Source organism: Abramis brama (genome assembly GCF_963993115.1).
Source record: "Abramis brama genome assembly, chromosome: 1".
NCBI lineage: Eukaryota > Metazoa > Chordata > Actinopteri > Cypriniformes > Leuciscidae > Abramis > Abramis brama.
The window spans coordinates 34,904,678-34,931,012 of NC_139963.1; the positions used below are offsets into that span (position 1 = coordinate 34,904,678).

At 41.2% G+C, this 26,335-nt stretch overlaps 1 protein-coding gene across 2 annotated transcripts; it reads left to right on the forward strand.

Annotated features, from left to right (window-relative positions):
• kcnj19a (potassium inwardly rectifying channel subfamily J member 19a) lies at positions 1-26,299 on the forward strand. 2 transcript variants are annotated; one of them, XM_084138799.1, is made up of 4 exons: positions 3-271; positions 348-1,018; positions 18,538-18,754; positions 23,814-26,299. In XM_084138799.1, exons 2-4 carry the CDS (start codon positions 350-352, stop codon positions 24,449-24,451), a joined length of 1,524 nt encoding a protein of 507 aa, XP_083994925.1. In that variant the 5' UTR covers positions 3-271; positions 348-349; the 3' UTR covers positions 24,452-26,299. The 2 variants fall into 2 exon arrangements, with proteins under 2 accessions (XP_083994926.1, XP_083994925.1); XM_084138800.1 differs by lacking the exon at positions 18,538-18,754 and having other exon boundaries at positions 1-1,018; positions 23,814-26,073.
• The last annotated feature ends 36 nt before the right edge of the window (positions 26,300-26,335 follow it).

Sequence of the window (26,335 nt, forward strand, 5' to 3'; positions counted from 1 at the left end):
GCAGAAGAGCTGAAAGTGCACAGAGAACACAGCCCGTGCTTTTCACATGGACATCCAGAGAAACCCGACCAGAAGAGAGACTAGTGCAATGATGCTACAGTAAACTGACATTATAGCAGGGATGCACCTTCAGCTTTCCTGACTACATTTTACAGTTCAGATTAGATTAAGGAGGGGGAATAAAACTTGGCAGAGAGACATTGCCCTGCCTGGCGACCTCGTCAGCTACTTTTGAAAGTGAAAAAGGCACCAAAGCCATGCTACAGAGAAAGTAAGTTTCCTTTTTGTGTTTTTTTTTAAACTTATGAACCCCTTCCCACCGGTTTAATGAAACAAACGTGCTGAAGTTATGGCAGCGCTAAGGCGTAAATTTGGAGAGGACTACCAGGTGGTGAACACGAACAGAGCCGCGACTTTCCCCATCGCGCCGGTGAAGAAGAAGCGCCAGCGCTTCGTGGAGAAGAACGGACGCTGCAACGTCCAGCACGGGAACCTCGGCGGAGAGACCAGTCGCTATTTATCCGACCTGTTCACCACGCTGGTGGACTTGAAGTGGCGCTGGAACCTTCTCATTTTCATCCTCACCTACACCATCGCCTGGCTGGTCATGGCCTCGATGTGGTGGATCATCGCCTATATAAGAGGGGACATAAATCATGGCCGTGACGCTTCGTACACTCCGTGCGTCGCCAATGTTTACAACTTCCCGTCAGCGTTCCTCTTTTTTATTGAGACCGAGGCGACCATTGGCTACGGTTACCGCTATATAACCGAGAAGTGCCCCGAGGGCATCATCCTGTTCCTGTTCCAGTCTCTGCTGGGTTCGATAGTAGACGCGTTTCTCATCGGCTGTATGTTCATAAAGATGTCTCAGCCCAAGAAGCGCGCGGAGACGCTCATGTTCAGTCAGGACTCGGTGATCTCACAGCGAGACGGAAAACTCTGCTTAATGTTCCGCGTGGGAAATCTGAGGAACAGCCATATGGTGTCCGCGCAAATCAGGTGTAAACTCATAAAGGTGAAAACACACACTGCACTCTTACAGCGCAACTCTTAGAATTCGTTTACTATTAGGCTACGCAATAAGCATCAAGAGCAAAATAAACTTTTTTTTAAGGAAATAATTTTAGACTTGTGTCATCATCTCTCATTTTTATTAGACGCTCGTTTTATTTAACCTCAGCCATATGAGTGTAAAAATAGTAGGCCTACATTTATAAACAGCTGACTTGACAGAACTTTTTCATAAAAGGTAGCAATCATTACGGTGATTGTATACACAAATATTGTAGGCTATATTATAATTATACAATCAACTAAATGGCATAAAATGCAACAAAACACTCCAACATTACTCACAACAAATGGAGACTTCTATGAATTAAATTAAATTATAAGGTGATTTATACTTTTTTACTTAAAACCTTTTAAACAATATTTTACAGTAAAATCGTGTGTTATATGCCTTACAGTTACAGTTAACCAATTAACAGTTTATTTTACTGATTTATTGTAATTTTTACACTGTGTGGTTCAAAAAAATCGCATGAGTAGCCTAAGAGGTTTTGCTAATTTTATATTTAAATCAGCAAGCTGTTTGAAAACAATTATTTCAGTTCCATTCATTCATTCATTAATTCATTTGCAGGTTCTTTATGTGCCAATCTGTAATAATGGAACAACTCGTTATTAATCTAACACTAAGTTGCCGATTTAATGTTGTTGTTGGAGTCATTATATGTGCATAAATGGGTTATTATGGGACAGTTAGTTTACTAGCTATTTAGCAGTGTTGTATCATATTAACTTTTATCTATTTAAGATAGTTTGATTTCCACTGATGCCAGCCCACTTAGGTGTTTTGGTAGGCTATCTATGACTAGGATTGTAACACCTATAGTCATATTAAGCAAATTGTTGTGTAATATAGGTGGAATTATTTTTGACTGTTAGAAATTTATGAGCATTAGTTGTGCTTCACTATAGCACAATTTGTCATTGAGAAATAGCTAAGTGGTGTGACAGCGTTGAACTGTAAAAAGAAAGTGGTTTACTAGTTGAAATGTATTCATTTATTCATCCATTCATTCATTCATTCAAGTTAAAAATGTTCTAAATATTGTGTAAAACATTGAATTGCAGAAATGTCAGGGAGTTATTTCCTTTTCCTTTTTTTTTTTTTTTTTTACCAGGAAAGGAAGAGGCCGTTTACGAATATTTTAATTTTAATCATATTTTGCATTGCTGAAATCAGTAGAAATAACTTGTCTGTTCCTCACAGAAAGTTTAGCAAGTTTTAAAAAAGTGGCATGATATATTTCTCTCCTATTGTCATTCGTTTTTGATGCAGTTGTATGGCAGTACAAATATTAATAGCATTAAGGATCTACACTTTAAAATGCCTCATGGCTCTGGATCAATTCTGTGAGACAGGGTTTCCCAAACTGGGGTTTAGAACCCCTAGGGGCTAGTAAGGGAACTGCAGAGGGTTTGAGAGTTGATGAAAAGCTATTACTTAAATCATAAAAATGTAAATAAATCATTTTAAAATGAAATCAAACAGAAAGATGACATATTTTATGTTTATTTGCCAACATGTTAAATGAATAAAATATGAACTAAAAGGAATACATTTTTTATGCCACAGGTTAGACTGACAAAAAGTTTCTGAATCCCTGGCTTGCTGTAAGGCATAGTTCATTGAGTTGGTTCATAATTCGCTCTCCTCTATCAGAGAAAGCATGGCGAGCAAAGCTTGTTGAGAATAAGTGACAATCAAGGAACCTGTGAAATGCGATTTAGCGGGATAGCAGTGTAGCTGGAAATTCGAGGCGCACAGGTACCCCCTTCACAACTGATTACCAGTGATACATGAAAAGGCATGACATTTTATTACTGAAATCTCGACACGGACAGCCATCGTTACAGCTGAATGACATGAGACTCCAGTGACAAAAGGCTCGGATAAAAGAGTTTTACATACGACTAACTGCGCCCAACATCTGTCACTCTGTAACCGGTGACATTTAAACCGACCTGCTCTGTAATTGGAAGGCTGTTCCACGACAGCGCACGGTTCTGTCGGTTTTAGAGGGTTTGTTTCCAAATGCAAAAAGTACAGAAAATGTCTCTTGATTTTGAGCTCATAAGCCTCTCTAAGACTCCTGCGAGAGCTGAGGTCACAGCCAGAGAGATGCCGGAAAATCTGCATTTGCACACTTGTGAAGGAGGATTTTCTTTTTTTTTTGTGGCTTGTGGCCTCAAGCGCTAACTTCCAGAGCCTTAGAAAATGCAGCAGAATAATTACAGATGTGCATGAGAGTGCAATGCTGGAGTTGTACAAAATATATTCTGAGGGGGAGAGGAATCGTTCTTGTCAATGGAAGCTTTTTTTGGAAGAACAAGCTTACATAACAGCTCTAGTAGAAACATAGTTTGCGCTCATACACTACGTTTTGAAGCTACTGTGTGAGTGTGTCTGTCTGTCTGCTGATCCACATAAGCTCGGTCAATGGAACAGGCTTAAAATTAAATAAATAAGGCATGGAAAGTTGACACATGGACAACACCATCAGGATTTTTTCCCTGTAATTGATGATTGTCAGTAAAAGGCCGCTGAAAAGGTGAACAGAGAGGTAGAATGGAACTTTTATGGCTCATATGCCTTGAAATAGTGAGATAATCTGAATCTATCCAGTATAATAATAGGATAACTGATCTCAGCTCTCAGAACAATTACAGAGTTAAAGCAGGTGATTATTCTTCAAAGATATGGATGGATGACCTCTCTGGCCCTCTCCAAAAAAAATTTCACAGAGCTCACACTAATTATCTAGTGCCAAGCAAATGCTGTGAATGATTAAGAGTCTTTGGTCAATGGCGTCTGACTTAATGAGGCAGACTGTCAGTTTAAGCTATGCTGCATGAAGTTTTTCTCTCGATGAGAGAAAAAGAGGAGGAAGAACAGAGGATAAACAAAGAAGGTAAAGTAAGTGGGAGATAGTGAAAGGTTTGCCAGATAGTATAAGGTTGAGAGAAGGCATCAGGGAACACAAACAAAATAGAGAGGGAAAGAGAATTGGGTTTATTGGAAGTATAAGAAGGCAAAATGAAGAGCCAGAAAACTGACTCAATAAAGAGAAAGAGAGTGATGAAATGTGAACAAAAATTGGAAAGAAGAAATTTCTCTTCGCCCCTCTCTCTCTCATAACCTTAACTCTGTTCTCATCCGTATTTTATGTTATAGAAGCAATATGTGGCTTATTTAAAATAACCCACACAACACAGACACAGCAAATTATTAAAATATACAGTATGTTCAATATATAAAATAAAAATAAACGTTTTTGTAGAGGCAGACGGTATGTCCAAAGATTTCTGCCATGACTACAGCACCGAACATCGCAATACCAGTCTCCTCCGTCGCTGAGTTTTTATTGTGCGACTGAGGAATTCAGCACCGCGATTCTACATGGCATTTATTAACGGCATCCGTTTTGAAAGCCTTGTCAAATGTAGGTAAACCTACACCGTTACAAAAGCAAACCATGCAGATAGGTTGGTTATGTCTGGACACACAAATCTTATCTGATCACTTGCAATTAATAGTGTGGACAGTCTGCCTGAAAAGATCTGATTTGCAAAAAAAATCAGATTTGCCTGCAGTCGAAACATAGCCTTTGACACTTAAGAGTACCTAGGTGGCATTGCTCTGTGCTTTTTTATCACATCTCTCTCTCTCTCTCTCTCTCTCTCTCTCTCGCCAATTTTTTGTTAAAGCCAGCATATCCTGTCCATTTAGACTCAGTCGCCCACACACATACGCATACATAGACGCACAGTCTCAGTCATTCCCAGTCACCTTTTGTCAGATCATGCCTCATCCTGCCGTGTGTGCTTTGATAATATTGATCATGCATTTGTAATTTCATCTGTGAGATGCACACTTAAAGAGGCACACTCACATTTTATGATTAAACACAAACATTTACATGATGATTATGATTTTCACTATGATTTTCCCCCCATCTGCTTATTGTATCTTCAGTTCCAAACAAATTAAATATATCTATCAACCTTCCTCTCATCCTGAGTCACTGTCTCTATTGTTTGTGAATTAATAAACAGAGTACAGAGAGAAGAGGAAAAAAGAACAGATGAAAAGAGCAGAGAGATGAAAGGAAAAAAATCGTTATAATAAGGGACAAAAAAGAAAAAAAACAAGGAAAAGTGGAGACAGAGAAATTGAGGTTAGCCTTGTGTTTCTACACAAGAGCATTCTAATGCAACATGGAAGAAATGAGGAAAACTCAATGATAAACATGAGCGGGAGATGAGAGGAGGAGTATGAATTAATAGAAAAGAATAGAATAGAATAGAATAGGAGCACACTTGAGGGTACCACAAAAAGTTAGATTTTTACAGTTTCCAGGTTTCCATGAAGCTTGTAGAATGGCAATATTTTTTAAATAGATATATTAACATACTATTTATCTAAGGCAGGGTTTCGGGTTCATGACGAAAATCATCAGAAATACATGCAAATGTTCGGCTGACAAAAAAAAATTGGGGAATATCTGATTTAAGTCATATCAAAGAAATTCATCATCATCATATAGGTTTTTGTTATTGTTTATATAGCTCTAGAAGTAATAATACTATAATAGAGTAAAAATCTTAAAAATAGTAAATAATAGCATTATGTGTGGCTCTTATTTGTTACTTCTTACTGTTGTTTAGTTGTGCCCCCTTAATTTAACTGAGCTGAGCAAAAAACAGTTTAATAACCATCATATCCAGCTCATTATGTTGATTCAAACTTGAAGTGGTTAGTTTCAAGTGTGGATAGTTTTGTAATTTGTCTATCCATTTTCAGTAGTTTTACACATTATTGTTTTAAGGTATTGCCTCCTTTTCCACCTCTGCGGATATTGGCGCTATAGGATGCACCGATATGAACATTTTGGCCAATACTGAGAACCAATAATTCTTTATATTTGAAAGGCGATAAACGGAATATTGCATAAATAATTAGCACAGATTCATTCTCACATAAATGAAATTTATAAGGTGATGTGATTACCCAGAGAGAAAACCCGTTTACATTTTACAGCTGAACATTCTTGTCAGAACACACACACACACACACAATAGAGTTTAGACGTGATAACAAACTGCTAATTGTACAAGTAACCTCATAAAAGCTGAGGAGAAACACGCTCCCACTGCATTTCAGCTGGATTTGTTTGAACTCATTTAGCGTGTCTTACAGCAGAAACAAACAGATATTTGCTGTTGTGCAGACAATCACATGTGCACTGTGATGAATGAGTTAATTGCAGATAATTCGATTACAGAAGACAGGCTTTGACTGAGGAGTCAGCTTGTACAGAAGGTTGACTGCGTGGGTGTGTATTGTGTAAAGGTCTTTGTTAGGTGAAATGTTGATATATTTTGTGAGTGCATAGGTCTATTTTAAATGAGTTTGTGTGTTTGTGCTTGACATGAATAAAAAGGTTTTGAATGACTTATGCCATTCATGTACATAACCTCAAACCACATGAGTATACAGTATGTTCATAGTGGGGCACAGGCATGCTGGGAGTTATTTATACCTATGTATGAATATGTATTATTCGGTGTGTTGAGCATGCATGTGTGTTACAGGGCTGGCGGTGATGCATTAAATGTGAGGTGGACAACGTGTTATTTGTCTTGTCACTGACAGGCGTTGGGGGCATGTGACCTAGCAGTGATACAGATGGATGAGTTTGTTATACACACACGTTATATGCGTATGGCCTTCAGCAGTATAAGATACTCAGGGGTGCACATTACACTGTCTATATAATGTATGTGCATTTAATTGTGTAATTCCACAAAGGATAGAGAGAGGGAGAGAGAGAGAAAGAAAAAAAAATGGAAAAAAATGAATGCAGGAGCCACATGTTTTTTATTTGAATTACACAGTAATGATTCAGTTCTGTTAACTCTGAATTGATTCTATTGATTCTGGTCTGAAATTGAGTACAGAAGTCTGGCAAAGAATATAATCAATCTAATGAGCAAGTCATATTAGAATAATTTTAAATTTAATTAAATTATCGAATTAAATTAAATATATAATGCTATATTATATATAATGCTATGTTATATGTAATGTTATATTCTACTCTAGGCCTATAGAATATTCAGAAATATGATAGATAGAAAGAGAAACATTGCATAGAATATAGTAGAGTTGCATGCATAGAATATAATAGAATCTGACTGGGTAGAATAGAATAGATGTGTTATTCTGTTGAATGCTATTTTATTCTGATTACACTGGTCATAGCTCAAAAGGTTTATACCAGTTTAAATTAAATTTGGGTTACAGTGGCTCCTTATTAACAGTGTGAAAGCCATCTATTTACATGTGAGTATTCACATGCACAGCCCCACAGCTCTGCTGTCAAAGCCACTATGAGTCAGTGGAAGGCAAAGCAGTGAAATCCCAGCTTTTATTCACCCATGCACATGACTGAGTCAAACAGATGGCTGCTGGTACCTGCTGCAGTGGAAAGAGGATTCAATCCACGTTTTCCCTCTTCTTTAAGAGACTCTCCTTCTATTTCTCCTCTTCTTTCCTGTGGGATATGAAGAAGAATGACATGATTGATCTGGCAGCTCTTTAGTCTACAAGGCACACATAAACACACACAGATGAACGTTTGTGCACACAGACACATTCAAATGGCTATTTGAATAACAGCTTTTTCACTTTAATCATGAAGGTGCTGTTTTCAAGATTGCTTTTGCTGTCTAGCTCTGTGCCTTAAAAGTCAATGGATACTGAATTAAGATGAGTACAGCCTTTAGTTTGACATCAGTCAGCATTTATATAAACATTACAACTTATCAGACCCATGCAAACATCTCATCACTTCACATCTTATTCAAATTAAGTAACTTTCTCATATTAAGCAGTTTAAGGTTATCACCACTGCCCACTGTGATTTTGAATGAATGTCTGTATTTAGCTGCGTTTTCCTGAAATGTGCAGGAAAGTTTATGTATGTGTAAGATCTGCTCATCTCCTTGAACTCAGTAATCTGTCTTTTCAAGCTTAACTTAAAGAGACAGGAGAATACCATTGCCTAGAGTGGATTTAAAAAGCAGAAGAAAGCAACAGAATGTTTGTGTTGAAATGACCAGCTGGAAAACGTCTCGGTTACGTATGTAACCCTTGTTCCCTGAGGAGGGAACGGAGACATTACGTCAGTGAATGATGAAATGGGGGTTTTGCTTAGATACCTATCACCTTCGAGTTCTAGAAAACGAGCCAATGGCAATGGAAATGCCATGGGTCTGCAGAACCTACACGGCGCAACTCCGCCCGACCACGTGGGCATAAAATGAGGACGCCGGCATCTCGCATCTTGTTTTCCGCTGAGGAGCCAAGACTGAGGTTGTGGCAGAGGGACGTAACGTCTCCGTTCCCTCCTCAGGGAACGAGGGTTACATTCGTAACCGAGACGTTCCCTTTCGTTCAGTCACTACGAGTTACATCAGTGAATGACGAAATGGGGGTCCCAATTCAATCATGCCACAGCGGCTGTCTTCCAGTGCCCTGCGCAAGACTGAGCTCCCTGTCGTGAGACTAGCACGGACGAAGGGCTAGGCTTAACGCAGGAATGCCAAGGTACACTGGGTGGCATATCCCAGGTGGAATATGTAACACAGCACCTACCTGAGGGGAGGACTTAGAATACACAAATGACAAGACAGCGGGATACATATGGAAAACTCAGAGGTGTCCAGCCGACAGGGTGGAAAGTTTCAACCTCAAGATGGCAAGAGGGAACTTGCCGAGGGAAAACATGTGCTCGGAGGAGGCTTATCGTGAAAATGCACATGTGGGGGTCGCCCAACGGGGGAAACAGCGCACGTATCCAGTCCGGGGAATGGCACTGCAAGCGATGACACTGAGCAGGTCCTGTTACCGGCTAGTGGAAGCGAGTACATGAGAGGACACTGGCTCAACGCAGAGATTATAGAATCTCGCGAAAGTGTTGGGTGTCACCCAGCCTACAGCTCTACAGATGTCTGTTAGCGAATTGCCATGCGCTAGAGCCCAGGAGGAAGCCACAATCCTGGTGGAGTGTGCCTTCACCCCTAGGGGGCATGGTCAACTTTGCGTCTGGTAAGCCAAGACAATGGCGTCCACTATCAAGTGAGACAACCTTTGTTTGGAAAGTGCTTTTTCCTTCAGCTTCCCACCATAACAGACAAAGAGCTGGTCTGAGGTCCTGAAACACTGCGTTCTGTCTATGTAAGCACGGAGGGCGCGTACTGGACGGAGCAGTGCCAAGGCTGGGTCTGCCTCCTCCAAGGGTAGCACTTGCAGGTTCACCACCTGATCCCTGAAAGGAGTGGTGGGAACCTTGGGCACGTATCCAGGGTGGGGTCGCTTTGTCAACCGAAAATGCCTGCAGGTCCCCTACCCTCTTGATGGAGGCCAAAGCGACCAGGAGCGCTGTCTTCATTGAGAGGAACTTAAGCTCGACTGATCACAATGGCTCAAAGGGAGGTCTCTGCAGGGCTGATAAGACTGCGAGGTACCAAGAGGGTATAAGAGGAGAGCGAGGAGGATTCAGTCTCCTTGCCCCCTCAGGAACCTGATGACCAGATCATGCTGTTCCACCGTTTTTGACTCCACAAGGTCATGGTGCGCAGAGATGGCAGCCACGTAAACCTTCAGGGTGGAAGGAGACAGCCTTCATTCCAACCCTTCTTGGAGGAAGGAGAGCACGGACCTGATCAGGCATTTTCTGGGGTCTTCTTGGCGAGAAGAACACCAGGTGATGAAGAGGTTCCACTTCAATGCATAGGCGTGTCTCTAGACAGGGCCCTAGCGGAAGTAGGGTAGTGGTAGGGTAGAGGTGGTAGGGTACTTAAACCTGCCACGTCCCGTCCAGGACCCATACACATTGAGGATCCATAGATCGGGACGTGGGTGCCAGAGGGTGCCCTGTCTCTGAGAAAGGAGGTCCTTCCTCAGAGGAATTGGCTAGGGATGGGCTGTCGCGAGGAGCACCAGTTCGGAGAACCAAGTCTGGTTGGGACAATGAGGCGCAACCAAAAGGACCTGCTCCTCGTCCTCCCTGATCTTGCACAGGAGGCTCACTGGGGGAAACGCATACTTGCGAAGGCCCCGCGGCCAGCTGTGCACTAGTGCATCCGTGCTGAGGGTCCCCTCGGTCAGGGAATAAAACAGGCGGCAGTGGGAAGAGTCTAGGGAGGCAAACAGATCTACCTGTGCGTCGCCGAACTATTCCCAAATCAGCTGAACCGTCTGGGCATGGAGTCTCCATTCCCTAGGAAGTGGCTGAAACCGTGAGAGCTCATCGGCTGCACGGTTCAGCTCTCCCAGGATGTGAATGGCTCGAAACGACCTCAGATGCTTCTGACTCCATAGGAGGATATGGCAGGCGAGTTGCGACATACGGCGGGAACGTAGACCACCCTATCGATTGATGTACACTACTGTCGCCGTGTTGTCTGAACGGACTAGTACGTGTTGATCCTTGAGCAACGCCCAGAAGCAGTGCAGAGCCAAGCGTACTGCCAGCAACTTGAGGAAATTGACATGCCAAAGGCGCTGGGGTCCTGTCCAGGGGACCTGTCCTTGAATGGAAGCCTGTGAAGGGTTCAGCATGTCCATTGCACATGGCACCCCAGCCAGTGGTGGAGGCATCTATTGAGACAACAACATGCCTGGAAACTCGTTCTAAGGGCACTCAGGCCCGTAGAAAGGAGAGGTTTGTCCACGGTAACTGGTACTCTGAGCGTGCCTTGTTACCATGCCCATCTCGGGACTCGATCGCGAAGCCAGTGTTGAAGCGGTCTCATATGAAGCAGTCCGAGCAGAGTGGCCCCAGGAGGCTCAGAAATAACTTCAGTGGAACCACATTATTGCCGTCGATTTGTAAGCTGCGTGCACATGGCGACCGAGTCGATTTCCATACCGAGAAAAGAGATCCTCTGCACAGGGGAGAGTTTGCTCTTTTCCCAGTTGACCCGAAGGCCCAAACGGGCGAGGTGCCGGAGCACCAGATCCCTGTGTTCGCAAACCTGGTCTTGAGAGTGAGCTAGGATCAGCCAGTCGTCGAGATAGTTCAGGATACGAACCCCGTGTTGCTGGAGTGGCACAAGGGCTGCCTCGACAACTTTTGTGAAGACGCGAGGGGACAGGGTTAACCCGAATGGGAGAAACGTGTACTGGTATGTCTGCACCTCGAAAGCAAACCGTAGAAACGGTCTGTGTCGAAGAAGAATGGAGACATGAAAGTACACGTCCTTCAGGTCAAGTCAAGTCAAGTCATCTTCATTTATATAGCGCTTTTAACAATGTAGATTGTTCCAAAGCGGCTTTACAGTGATAATAGAAAATTAAAAGTAACAGAGATTGTTTTGGCTTTATAGCAGCTCTAGAATAAAGTTATTGTCCAGCTAAATTTAGTTTTGATTGATTCATTTCCGTCGCAACGATCATTAGTTATTAACTTAGGGGCCGCTTACACGACACCGTTTTAACAGAAAACTCTTAAGTTCTCTCTACGCAAACTTTAAAAAATGCGAACCTGTGAGAACGCTGATGGCGTGCACATGCGTATTACAAGTTCAGTCTATAGGGATGCGTGTTTGCCGATCGCTGTAAACCAATCCAGTGGACCAAAACACATTCGAAAATGCGTTTGGCTGTCAACATCTTGAATGGAAGCCTGTGAAGGGTTCGGTTCAAGGCGCACAGGTCAAGGATTGTTCGTAACCCACCGGTTTTCTTGGGTACAATGAAGTAAGGGCTGTAGGAGCCGGACTTCATTTTGGCTGGAGGGATGGTTTCGATCGCACCCTTCGCCAGTAGGGTTGCGACCTCCGCACGTATGACAGGGGCATTACCACCCACCATGGTATAGCGGACTCCCCTGAAGCGGGAACTGAATCGCGTAGCCAAGCCTGATGGTTCTCGCGAGCCAGCGGGACAGATTGGGAAGATCTAGCCAGGCTCCCAAAAACTGAACCAGCGGGGTCATGCGAACCACAGACGTACCCACGATGGGGCAGCGAGGCGGAATGACCGGCCCAGATTAGTAAGGCGGAGCGTTCCGGTGTGGGGGCGCGGTCATATGCTGCGTCCTGACAGAGGAGGCCAGGGAAGGACGAGCATTCCACGGGGGCCTGCTCTGACAGGGGTCTGGTGACAGAGGGGGACGAGAGTGGCGAGGCGGAGCGTCGCACACTGCCATCCACGGCTTCTGGGGGCTCAGAGATGAGGGTGTCAGTTCTTCCTTTAACCATATTAAGGTGCTGCCGGCTGTGAGGCCAGCAGCAAGGTGAGAACAAAAGATTCTCCCCCGGCCCTCCAGGGGGAAGGAGTGGACCTGCTACAATCTCCTGGGAAGAACTGCAGCCCATCTCTGAGCTGCCCCTATCAGGAGTGCCGTTTTGCCTGGCATTCGGCAGGCTGCAGGCCTGGTACGGGCTGGAGTGCCTTCCTGCAGCCACCTCCACAGCGTGGCCCAGGTGAAGGCTGCTGCTGGGGCCGGGCGGGAGGGGCGGGAGCCGCAGGAGGGCGCCCTTGGTGGTGAGCAGACTGAGGATTCTGAGCCGGGGCAGAACATGTTTTATGGCCTCAATCTGCTTCTGGGTGGCCGAGAACTGTTGGGCGAAGTCCTCGACCGTCAAAGGTATGGTGACAGGTTTGAAAGGGAGGTGATGTGGTTGACTCTTTCTAAACTTATCTCAATACTACATTTCTTATATATTTGTGTTTCTCATTGTCATGAAAATGACTCTACTCTGTTCAAAATACATTGTGAGGTGAGCTTAATATCTATCTTCTAGTGCCCAAAATAGCAAAGATGACACTACGTATGATGGCAGAAGTACGCCGGTTTAGGCATTGTTAGGAAAACTTACACTAAAGCTAATAAAAAATAATAAAACCACAAAGTATATCGAAAGGTATTATTTGCGAAAAGTAGGCCTAGTTAACTACAAGACATTTACGGTAGAGATGTCTTTTTTTAAATAAATATCATTGTTTACAAATCAGCAATACTTATCTAACACAAAACAATGATGGTTAACTTAAAGGTGACAAAATAAATACTAAATCGAACATTCAAAAGGGTTCAACCAAAAAATGTTTCATTACTTACCCAAGTTGTTCCAAACCTGTATGACACAGACACACTAGCCTACTAAATGTGTTAGCATTGCAAATTCTTTTGGGGGGAGCTGTTTACTCCCCAAAACCAGTCCAGGCAACTGGATGAAACACAACCATGAGATAGAAGACAGGACTGCTGCTAAATAAAAAGTAGTAGGCACATCGATGTTTGGCAGGGGTGTGTGTGTGTGTGTGGGGGGGGGGGGGGGGGGGGGGGGGGGGGGGTGAGAGAGAGAGAGAGAGAGAGCTGGGATACACTGGATATGGGTAGTTGGTGTGATGAGACTTCACTGTGGAAGTGCTCCTTGTGGGTTGATAAAGAGTAGAGAAGACACTTAGTGCTGCTGCACCAGAACCTCTGTGTGGGTGAAGGTTGTGTATCTGTGTGTGTGTGTGTGTGTGTGTGTGTGTGTGTGTGTGTGTGTGTGCGTGGGGGGGGGGGGGGTTCAAAAGTATGTTTATTTTCTCCTCTTTTTCTGAGGCGGAAATGTGTGCACAAGAGTATCTACTGTATGTCTAGAAATTATTGTGTGTGTGTAAGAGGTTAAAGTTTTACATCATCATCAAAATTCTATCTGGTCAAAAAATAAAGAGCAAATTCACCCTTGAAAAATTAAATAACAGTTAACACTCAATATGCAGTTTTGCTAATTGTTGATGTGTTAATTGTTCATGCTGTAATCAATCCACCCAGTCAATGGATCACCCTGCCATACCGGTTACTGGATCAATCCCACATTAAAGCTTTAATCAAGTCAACTGACAATCCAATAAAATCTGATCCAAGGCTGGTGTTTTTTTCATTTGTTTTTTTTTTCATTATGCCATCACTGTGACAAAGACACCTATGAAACCTATGCTAAGATGCCATGAAAACCAGACATATTTTCAGAGTTTGATCTATGTGTGTCGTCTTATGGTGAAATTTCCCTCACTGTCTCTGATTTTTTAGCCTGGCCAAGAATGTGTTTGCAAGAGAAAGTACAAGACAAGGAGAGAAAGAGCAATAAGAGTGAGATGGAGAGAATAATGGGGTAAGAGAGAGATAGAGAAATGTCATACTCTGTCTGTATGAGCACTATTAAATTTTTCTGCTTGGGTGCACTGGATGTAGGAGTGATAGGCCCTGTCCAGCCAGCCTTCCCTTCAACAAGAGTTCAAACTCACCTAGCAACTCAATATATTCATCACATGCTTTATAAATAAATATTCACCTCTCTTCATCTGTTCAGCTGAATACAAATTTGTACACAAAGATGATTTGTATGTGTAATTGTGTAATGTCAGATTTTTACATCTGGCGTGCTTCATTCATTTTCATCATACCAGCCTTGATGCAGAAATGAAAGCACACCAGGTGTGGGTCCTCGGGGGAATTTTGCCAATTTGTGGATTGGGTGCTGGTGAACTGCGTGTCCCCATGCACCATCTGCTCTGCTGAGGAAGACGTCACCAGCCCCTCTCTAGACCCAGAGCCCAGCCTGTGTGGATGAGCTGTACCTGGCCTCTGGAAATTATTTAGAGGAATTGGAGGAGGTAATTTCCCTGATTCTCCCATCCCTGCTGGTTCCACCCAGCTCGAAGCCTCCTCTGTCTCCAGAGTCACCGCCCAGCCTCCCTTTCCCGCCTCTTCATCCAAAAACAGCCAGTTCCCCAGCCCCGCCTCTGCTGGTTCCCTTCAGCCCCTCTGCTCCTCCTCTGACTCCTCTCTACGGTGTGGATTTACCTCGGGCCTTCCAGTCTCCAGCTCCACCGAGTAAAGAGGATCCCTACGCTCTGCCTCCAGCCGCTGATTCAGTCACTTCACCTCGGTCTGTTGACCTAACTGCTCTGCCTTGGCTCCTCACTTGGCTCCACCATCGACCATCGTCCTTGTGGTATCACCAGGCTCCCTCTGGCTCCTCCTTGGTCAGACATTGCTCTGCCTGTGCCACAGACTTCAGATCCAACCGCTGCGCTGTGTCTCTCCACCCATTTCAGCATCATCTGGCCCCGCCTTCCCTCTGGCTCCACCTCAGTCCTCTGGCACCCTGGCTCCACCTCGGACGCTCTTTTCTGTGGCTCCGCCTCGGCCTCCAGGACCATCAGTGTCACTCAATCTCGCTGGCTCTACGCCTCTGCATAGGGGTCCACTGGCCTCGTCTCCATCAGTCATCCGCCTGGTGTTATCAAACAAATCTCCACCATGGCTCCTCCCTTCCTCGACTCCACCGTGGGCCTTTGTCCTGGCTGCTCTCTGGGTCCCCGCCTGGCTACTCCTGCTCCTGGCTCCTTCCACCATCATCTCCGCCTTGGTATCTCCCACGCCAACGGCTCTTAGTTCCTGCCTTTTACATGCTCGTAACGTCCTCCTCCAGATCCCCAGTTTTTCCATTGTGGATTTATTGATTAAAGGGGACCTATTATGCAAAATTCACTTTTGTATGGTGTTTGGACATAAATGTGTGTTCACAGTGTGTGTACACAACCACCCTACAGTGATAAAAATCCACTCACTCCTTTTTTTAAATCCCCATAAATCATAAGCAGTCTCTCCAAACGACCCGTTTTCAGAATGTGGCTTTAGTGACATCACTACAGCCACAGGCCCCGCCCACGAGTGTTGACTGACACTGCTGTTATAACTTAGACCCGCCCTGATCGAGTTCACTGCGAGTTTACACATCAGCCATTGCTGCAGCGAAGCATCTCCCAAGCGTTGAAGGTGTTGTAGCTGGATGTATTCATTCACATAGCTCTCTCTATTTACTCTTGAAATCTGCCAGCCACTGAAGACGAGGTGGATTCATTTTGTTTTCAAAGAAAATGCTCCCTCAACTCTACAGAAATTTATGTAAGTTACTTATGCACTTCGTATACTGTTTACTCAGCTCTAACAGTGATTTTCTGAAGAAAAACTGATGCTTCATCTTTTGTGTGACATACAGTAAACTTTATTAAACTCATCAGTATATTTTGTGTCATCATTCAGACAATTCAGATCGTCAGACAGAGTCTAGTCTCAGCCTCAGACGTCACGCCCACGGAACGTTGGCTAAACGTCTGATGCATATGGTACACTTAACTGGAAACACTTCAGGAATGTCGAAGTCGTCATCTGATTGGTTGAATTTTATCGGATTTCCGGGGGGTGCGAGTGTCGCGTTTATTTTCGGTCCGCCTGGAAACAAAGCGCAGACGTGTAATTGCGTTTCCTACTGATTTACTCGGTGTTTTGATCAGATGTGGTAATGCAGACGCAATTGTTGTTATACGTGCACAAACAGATCAATGACTTACTGCTTGTTTTCTTCTCCTTCTTTGATTTTCTATGCTGACTGACTTGTTGCAGTCTATGGTTGCACGCCGATCTGTTGTTGTGGGGACATTTCCACGCAACGAAACGTGACACTGAACGAAACGAACTGTAATTGGTTGTTTGACATGTCGGTCAAACGGCCTTATGGGCGGGCCTTGGCCAAAGAAAGCTGCTATGAATTCCAGACCTTCAGCCGTCAGGCTGAAGGTCTGGCTACGCGAGACTAGACAGAGTCCTACAGCAGGCTTGCATTAATAGTGTATACAAGCAATGCCAAATAGGTTATAATCGTAATTAAACTAAACTATACCTGTTCCAACATATATTCTCTGACTCTGTAGGCATTTTTACGGTCGAAATGAACACCATTACTGTGACTGTCTGTTTTATTATTATCATCTTCCCTGTTCTGGCTCTGATCACGCCTGCTTAGGCTCCGCCCCCTGTGACGTGAACCAGCAGCTCATTAGCATTAAAGGAGAAGCACTAAAACAGTGCGTTTTTCACAGACCCCAAAATTGATGATTTAAACGTGCTGTAAATAAAATTCTGTTGGGTATTTTGAGCTAAAACTTCACATACACACTCTGGGGACATCAGAGACTTATTTTACATCTTGTGAAAAGGGGCATAATAGGTCCCCTTTAAAGACAGCCACAGCATGACATTATTTTTATTATTATTATCATCATCATCATTAAATACAAATGGTTCACAAGATTACAGCATCGTTGGGAGGACAGAATAATAAATTGGTAAATGGGAGTTTTTTTGTCACCATGTAGATACCATGATGTTAAAAAAAATTAACATGTATCTACATGCATTGCATAGACAACATTAAAACTGCATAGACATACATTGCATGTACTACAATGAAAGAGATGTGTCATAGTCAACTCTATTGTATTAAGTCCTATTCTATTCAGTAATCTAGAAGTATATGCCTGAAATTAAATAAAAAATAATTTTAAAACATTTTAACCTACAGGAAGGAAGGAAGGAAGGAAGGAAGGAGAAAATGACGTTGACAAAGTTATTATCCAATCACCTCTGTAGGTCTAATGCACTTTTGGCTGTATTTAGAGATTGGAAATGCCTAGACAGTTTTGTGTGGTTTACATGTGGAATATGATTCCATGTGGAAGCTTTTTAATGCCCCTCTGAGCTGCAGTGTTTTAAGTAATGGGCCTATTTATAGAGGGTTGTTGGTTTACATCCCATGAGGCTGTTCCACAGCTGTAGGGCCCTTTAGAGACACTCTTAGCCTAAACAGCTCCAGTAAGGCCACTGTAATGAGAGAGGATGATATGGAGACTTGGAAGTGAGAGGACATCTGCCAACTAACTGAATGTAAGAGTGATTTCTTCCACTTTGTATTTACAGCAACATTATTCATAAGAGAGTTTGTGTGTGTGGCTCCATCCTCTGCCTTTTCACACAAAGCCCTCACTAGCCTGTACAGAAAAACATATCCTTCTCATTGGAGTTTCCTTCTCTTTTTTAGTTTGACATCGCCCTGTAAATCAGTAGGTCTTAAACTTCACTCGCTCTCTGAAAATACTCTCTTTATCTTCTTAAATCATGGTTGAAATGACGCAATGCTTTGTAGGCATTTTCTTATCTCACCCCAGCCTCCTCCTTTGCTCTGTCTGCGTTTTATTTCACTGTTCTGAGCATTCATGCTTATCAAAATCCCCCATTCACTCTTCACTCTCTCTCCACTTGCCTAGTGAGGAATATTTTCCTTACACTCTAAACAGCATGAATTTGTCCCTCAATTTCAATATATATTCTGTTATTTTGGGTTTGATTACGATTCAGTTTATACAGCATAAAAATTGTAAATACACATGCTGACATTCTTCTTTCAATTTGCTTTTTCCATTTCCACCTCCATTTCTTACCATCCTTGATTTTTTGTTTTTTAGATTGACTGTTCCTGCTGTAATTTGTCTCAAATATTGAAGGGCATAATCTTAAATTGAAGTTTGACCATAATGATGATAATGTCTCTCACCAGTCTCGTCAGACCCCGGAGGGCGAGTTCCTGCCGTTGGATCAGTGTGAACTGGACGTGGGCTTTGGAACAGGTGCTGACCAACTCTTCCTAGTCTCTCCCCTCACCATTTGCCACGAGATCAATCCCAAGAGCCCTTTCTTCGACCTGTCCCAGCGCTCGCTCATGAACGAGCAGTTTGAGATTGTCGTCATCTTGGAAGGCATTGTAGAGACAACGGGTCAGTCGCATTCTTCACTCAACTCTCCATTCTTTTAGGAACATCATTTGGCTTAAGAATGTGATGTCACAAAAGTTAATTTACAATGCAACTTTGCTTGCATCCCCTTGGCCATTTTGCACAGTAATTTTTTTCTTGTTTTCATGTAAAAATAATGAAAACAATTGTGCTGCTTAATTTTTTTTTTTTGGAAACCATGATACATTTTTATTTTCAGGATTCTTTGATGAATAGAAAGTTCAAAAGAACTACATTTATTTGAAATATAAATGTTTTGTAACATTATAAATATTGTTACTGCCACTTTTGATCACTTTATGTTCTTTCTGAACAAAAGCAAAAAAAATCGTAGTGACCCCAAATTTTTATGCCAATGCAAGTTTAATTTTCTTAAGATTAATTCTCTGAAAAGAAGTATTGTCTTATGCAAATTTGCTCCTCAAGTAAATTTATTTTGTTTTAATGATGTTTTGATGTTTACTGGAAAACATGACACAATTACTAATTAAGAAAAGGATTTTTTTTGCAGTGTTCATTTATCATCATTCATCTTCATTTATCAAATTGCAGTGAACATATCACTTTTCCCACACTTACCTGCTAAACTTGATTACCTCTCTCTATTCTTCCTCACATCCCTCAGTCCTGGTTTTCCATCTGAATGGACATAATATACAGTCAGGTCAGTTGGGGTGTCGAGTGGGTTTAATAAGGTGTCTTTCTGATTGCATTCATTCAGGTCTGTGCTTTAGCAGTGCTGTTAACTGTGCCTTGTGAATAATGCGTTTTTTTTTGTTGTTTTTTCACATGCTTGTCAGTTTGAGGTATGAGCTTCAGACCTCGCTCGAGTTCAGTTGGTTCCTGGTGTCTTTTATGCAAGCAGAGTGCGAGGAAGTAAAGTAACTGAGAAATGCAGAATGGGATTTTCTTTTGAGGATGTGAGAGGAGTAGGAAGATGACAGCAGTTATTTTTCTCATTTCATTTTTAGTGGTGTTTTCTAAACATCGCTAATACTTTTACTCATATTTAAACTTTGACATATAGCAAGAGTGACACCTCAAATCATTGGGATGATTCATGCTATTAATTGCATTTCCAAATAATAGGATTTTTTTAGGATTAATTTAAAAATACAATAGATTTAAATTGAAGGAGTGACTTAATATGGACCAGATTAGAGGCTTGAGCCAGTAAGCGACCTTATTTTTGTATCATTTACACACTATTTTAGGATTTATTCATGTTGAACTATATTTTTTATATTTTTATTTTCAAATTTTCACAAGTTTTAGTCATTTGTGATTTTGTCAATTTTATTGTTGTTTTTCCATTTATTTCTGTACCTTATACCTTAATACCTTTAAGGAATACCTAGGAATAAGGAATACCTTAGCAACCGCATAGTAACTCCCTGGAAAGCACTGACATTTTTATCAGAAAATTCTTTTTGAATTCTTTTTGTGACTTCTTTCACACCTTCTAACTCTTCAGAAGAAAGCGGAAATTGAATTCTAGTTGTTTTATTGTAAATTACATTTGATAAAATGGAAACACCATGCAGGGGGCCTTTCAGTTTGAACTCTCGCTCTATCAGAGAGACGATATGAGATGGAGACAAAGCGAGGGACGATATTACATTACAGTGTGTCAGCAATGCTCATTATGCAGATGTTACAGCAGTGATAAACACAAAACTTATTAAGCATATCAGTGCACACCAGAGGAAGACTCCTGTTAAACCATCTATTAATTCACTTACTCTTTTAATTCAGTAATTAATTTCTTGTCAGGCCAGTAACGGGGCAAACAGTCATGTGGTGATTTAACCACCCTTCTGTTGGGGAGCTGAGGTCTATCATGTACTCATAAGTGCTTATTGATCCACTGAAGCCCTGGACACAGACAGAAATGTCAAGTTAATCATTTTACAAACTCGATGTTACAAGACAAAGCTACGGCTCTGTATTCCTTTTACGGCATATTAAGGGCTTTGCATGAACTTTTGCACCTCACATAATCAAAATGACTCACTTTAATCTGCATCTTCTCTTTGTATACCCTAACAAGAAATAGCAAAGAATGAAATAGATGTGCAATTTGGTTAAATAGATTTAATGCAAGTGTGAAATAGGCTTTCTTTAATCAATGCCATAGATCAGACTAAAGACGTAAGACAGACCCTAATTATGTATGCCGACAGAGTATTGCGCAATCAAGAGTCTTACTGTGAAGACTGTGAAATTTGTCTTGCTTTAAATAAGAGCTTAAAAAGCTGCTTTCAGCACAGTGAAGCCATTGATTGGCAAAACTTCTTCCAGCATTGATCCATCAATTAAGCCTTTAGCTGAAGCCAGGACACCCCACTGCTCCTACTCAGCACGACCACTCCGGCAGCAAAATACAGAATTCTCAGTGTGATTAATGTCACCAGCAGAAACGCTCACAGAAAGCGAGTTGTTGGCATTTTCATCCTTCATTTTTGAGGCTCGTTCATGTTTTATATTAGGTGCTGCTAATTAGTAGGCTATCTTTAATGATAATTATTTAATCATGAGCCAGACCCACACAGGAGCTCTGCAGACTTGGAACACCTTTCACTGATGAAGTTACATACAGATCCCCTGCCCATGCATATTTGTTTATTATATATTTGACTAATTTGATGCTTTCAGTTATCTGTAATACTCTCAAGTGCAGTTTAATGGAAATAGTATCAATGAAGCCACAGCAGAATTAGCCATTATGCTGCAACACGCAGGACTGGTGTTTCATTCAAGAACGATTCAACGTTTTTGCACAAAACGTTTGAGTGAAGATTGAGTGTTCGACTGATAGTATGACATCAAAGTACCACGGAGCCGTCTGCTCTCTAATGGCTCTCACAGTACTTTGATGTCATACACAGCTCTGCGCAGCGCCACTTTAAGTCCAACACACCTAATGATTCAATGTCTCACCCATAATCACTTGTTTCGTTCATGAATAAATCAGTGTTTTGAACAAATCATTGAGTAAATGATTAATGAATCAATATTTTTGAATGAATCAATTAAATGAATGATTCAATTACTCATTCATAATCACTTGTTTCATTCATGCACAAATCTGTGTTTTGAACAATTCACTTGAGTGAATGCCTGAACAATGCATTACACTGTAAAGTTTAAACCCTAATGCTCAAAATAATTAAGTGGTTTACATTTACATTTACATTTAGCAGAACCTATCCAAAGCGACTTACAAATTAGGACTAAATTAAGCGAGTCATCATGAGGAGGCAAAAACAACGCAAGAAGTGCTCAAAATACAAAGTTCAGGCATTATTCAGAGTAGCATAAGCCCGATAAGCGAGGTTTTAAAGGGAAAGTGTTTTTTATTTTAATTAAGGGGTTAAGTGCTCACGGAAGAGATGGGTTTTCAGTTGTCTTTTGAATGTTGTCAGGGATTCTGCATTCCGGATGAGGGTGGGGAGAGCATTCCACCAGCATGGAACCAGCATGGTTTGAGCATGGTTTGAGTAGGGTCAACTTAAATTAAACAAATTAGTTCCATCAAATTAACTTTTATGAGTATTTATAACTTTCTTTTTCTTATGAGTTCACAAAACGGACACATTTTAATTAATCCAAATTGTTTCATTGTTTTGGGTTTTATGAACTTGATTCTTTTAATTTAGGCAAACTTAAATTGAACTGAAACTTGGCTGGGATTTATATTTCCCAGCATGCTTTGCCATGACACTCGAAAGGGAGAATAAATGCTAAAATTTACTTACATTTTGAATTTGTTTACTTACAAAATTTCATGTAACTCATTACCCAAATTTTCTTTGAGTTTTGCCAACTTATTTGGGATTACAGTGTACTTAATTGCAATACTTGATTCGGTTACTGTTTCAGTGAGCAAATTGTTTCAACTACTGGCAATGTCACCAGCAGAAAAAGAGACACTGAAATATCCCCACCACTACACAGACTGACAGTCTCACTAGGGATGTCCCGATCAGGTTTTTTTGCCCTCGAGTCCGAGTCATTTGATTTTGAGTATCTACCGATACCGAGTCCTGATCCGATACTTCGATAAAAAAGAATAAAGAAGAGCAAAAAAACAGATCCAGGATGTTCCTTATTTTTTTATTTAATTCACCTTATTTTAACATTCAACAACTCTTACAAACAGAGCACTTCTGTGAGGTAGCTTGAACAATCATTTATGTAATAAATAACATCAATTCTTCACCTTTGCAGGGCTTGAATTTTCGGTGCGTGAATGCGGGGGTTGCGCATAATTTAAACCATTCCCGCAAGGTTAGCTTTTATAGTGCGATAAATTCTCGCACAAATATATTTGCTTCATCTCAGAGCAAATGATTTAAAAAAAATTCACAGATGCGAGAAAAAATATGTCAAACTGTTTTTTATTTTCGAATTGAATTCGAATTGAATTCCTCAATCACGTGATCGGATCTGGACATCCCTAAGTCTCACTAAATAAAATTTGAGGACTGGACCTATTTCATAATAGAAGCATATACCTTTTTAAACATTCTGTTTGAAAAGACACAAATGCTACTTCAGCATAACAGAATAAATTTTTCATCTCTCCTTTGATTTATTGGTTTATCCCCATGAAAATAATGACAGAATTACCCTGCAGAAAAACAACAACAATGCATTCTTAAGGAACACCAATTGTTTAGTGATTGCTGTATTGATTTTATCGAGGAGCAGATAAGCAGGGTTTTCAGTCTTGCTGGCCGGGTTTGTAAGCGAAAGAGCGCGGCTGTGTAAAGCTATGGCTGGGCTGTGTTTATGACTCACTGAAGGGCCCTCTGGCTGAATTATGGTTGCAGGAGTCTTAAAACTCTGCCTTCTCACGCACATTATGTACTGAGAGTCTTTAAATCACATTCTAGGAAGACAAAGGAATAGGACAGTATAAATCATTCTCATGGCCAGGCCAACCTGACAATGAAAGCCACCTTATCTGAAATACGTTTCAACCGTAAACCTTTCTTCTCTATTGTAATGCTTGTTTATTATACGCCGTCTCTCACAGGTATGACATGTCAGGCTCGTACCTCGTACACGGAAGATGAGGTGTTGTGGGGTCACCGCTTCCTGCCCGTCATGTCTCTGGAAGAGGGCTTCTTTCGTGTGGACTACTCCCAGTTTCACAGCACCTTTGAGGTGCCCACGCCACCCTACAGCGTGAAAGAATACGAGGAGAAATCCTCGCTCCCCTCTCCCCTGCTCACGCCTCACCGCGAGAGAGTGTTTTCCATGGACTGCCTGGAAACAGGTGAGGAAAGGGCGCATCCCGGAAGCGCTTCTTGCAAGCTGCCCAGTAAACTCCAGAAAATGAGTTCGTCTGGCAGAGAAGATCTGCAGAGGAAGGCGCTACGCTTGAGCTCGCAGCACCCCGAAAAGGCTTCGAGTACCGGGGACCTTCCTCTTAAACTACAACGGCTCAGCTCTAGTCCTGGGCAGGTCGACGGAGAGGCACGATTCCACCTCAAAGCCCTCAAGGTGGGTTTCCAGCCCATGGCCTTGTCCACTGGAGACCTCCACCAGAGGAGTCTGCCTCCCACCCCAGTGGTCGTCCCCACACACCAGCACGCTCCTCCACACACGCCTGGTGGCCGAATGGAGGACAACCTGCCTGCCAAATTAAGGAGGATGAATGCAGATCGCTGACCTGGAAGTGCTTTTAGAACTTTGTACTGATCTAAGAGCAGTTTTTAGGGTTTATTTACGATGAGCACAACTACTTCCAGATTAGGGCAAAATTAATGTTTTGTTCTGAACTGAATAAGGACTCTTGTAGAGTAACGGTAATGTGAACTTTCTGACTGCACAGTGAATGAATTGTTGCATTGGCTTGACCTGCAAAAAAAAAAAAAATTGTATTAATGTATTTTTAATTAGTATTTCTTGACTTCTTTAACGGTAAATTATCTAAAAATCCATAAAAACAAAACATGTTTTAAAAGTTAAAATATCTAAAGATCGTGGAAACAAAATGAATTTAAACAAATATAATAAAAAAAACTTAAAATGAGATCAATTTACTTAAATTACTTAAGTAAACATGACTTAAATAACCTTTTTTATACTGTATATAAACTACCATTCAAAAGTTTGGAGTCATTAAGAGAAATTAAAACTTATTCACCAAGGATAAATTAAATTGATCAAAAGTGACAGTAAAGACATTAATGTCACAAAAGTTTTCCATTTAAAATAAAGGCTTTTTAACTTTCTGAAGAAATGTTTCTTGAGCATCAAATCAGCATATTAGAATGATTGATGAACATATGATGATTTCTGAAGGATCATGTGACACTGAAGATTGGAGTAACGATGCTGAAAATTCATACCATCAAAGGAATAATTCACATTTTAAAATACATCTAAATAGAAAACAGTTATTTTAAATTGTAATAATATTTCAAAATATTACTGTTTTACTGTATTTTTGATCAAATAATTGCAGCCTCTGTAAACATAAGATGCTTCTTTTAAAAAACATTTAAAAATCTTACTGACTTCAAACGATACCTTATATTATTATTATTGTTATATTATATCTTGAATGTAAGTATATATTGTCTTCACTGGTAGATTTTTTTTTTTACTTGTTTTTGTTTTCTTTATACTTAAAATAGGTGTAAAGAATTGTCAGTGCAATGCAAAGGTCATGGGTTCAATTCCCAGGGTAAGCAAGTGATTTATAAAAACTGATATATAAAAAAACCTGAATCCAATGCAAGTCACTTTAGATAAAAGAGTTTGCCAAATGCATAAAAAATACAGGGAAAAAATACACCTGTATTAAAGCTACATTCTCTGTAAACAAGTCTTAGGGTCTTAACATCTCATGCATTGCTGATTCCCAAGTAAATTTATGTTTAACTCAAATTTAATTTTCAATGATTTTTAGATAATTTAACTGGAAAATTAGGCAAAGAATATGATGTTTTGCAGTGTGAGAACTAGTTGGAGGTATAGATTACTAGTAGAAAGCATGAGAGTTGGCATTGAGTTTTTTTTCTTTTCTTTGTCAATTGTCTGTTTTTGTTTGTTTGTTTGTTTGTTTGTTTTCTTTGAGAAAGCACAAAACTCTGGAAGTACTGTGATTTTAATTCTCTGTTTACTGGTGGCTAAATGGTCGCCCAGTGTCTTTCACTCGCACACTTAGAAATGTGACTATTACACACAATTGTGTATGTGCATGCCTGCTTCTCATCTCTAGCTATGTATCATACAACCCTCTGGAATCCTTAGTTACAATGAATAAATTCTATTTATAAAGCTGCAACATGGTGTCTGTGTAGTAGCCTGTCTGTCTACTACAGAAGAGTAAGAGACATATGAATTCAGTTTAATGTCTTAAGAAGGGCTATAATACATCTCTGGAACATACATCTGACTTTGAGTTTAGACTATAAAATGCTCTTTTGTGATTTTTTTTTAAATGCATAAAAAGCCATTAAATTGCCAATAAAGAGTACACATTATATTTAATAAAATCATTTCAAGTCCATTTCAAGTCTAAACAACTTGCTCATTAATAATGTT

Bases quoted from the DNA above. Each gene is read 5' to 3' on its own strand.
- kcnj19a (XM_084138799.1), top strand. From the start codon at position 350: ATGGCAGCGCTAAGGCGTAAATTTGGAGAGGACTACCAGGTGGTGAAC. The intron at 1,019-18,537 runs GTGAAAACACAC...GTCTCTCACCAG, and splicing joins TCAGGTGTAAACTCATAAAG to TCTCGTCAGACCCCGGAGGG. The intron at 18,755-23,813 runs GTCAGTCGCATT...CGTCTCTCACAG, and splicing joins AGGCATTGTAGAGACAACGG to GTATGACATGTCAGGCTCGT.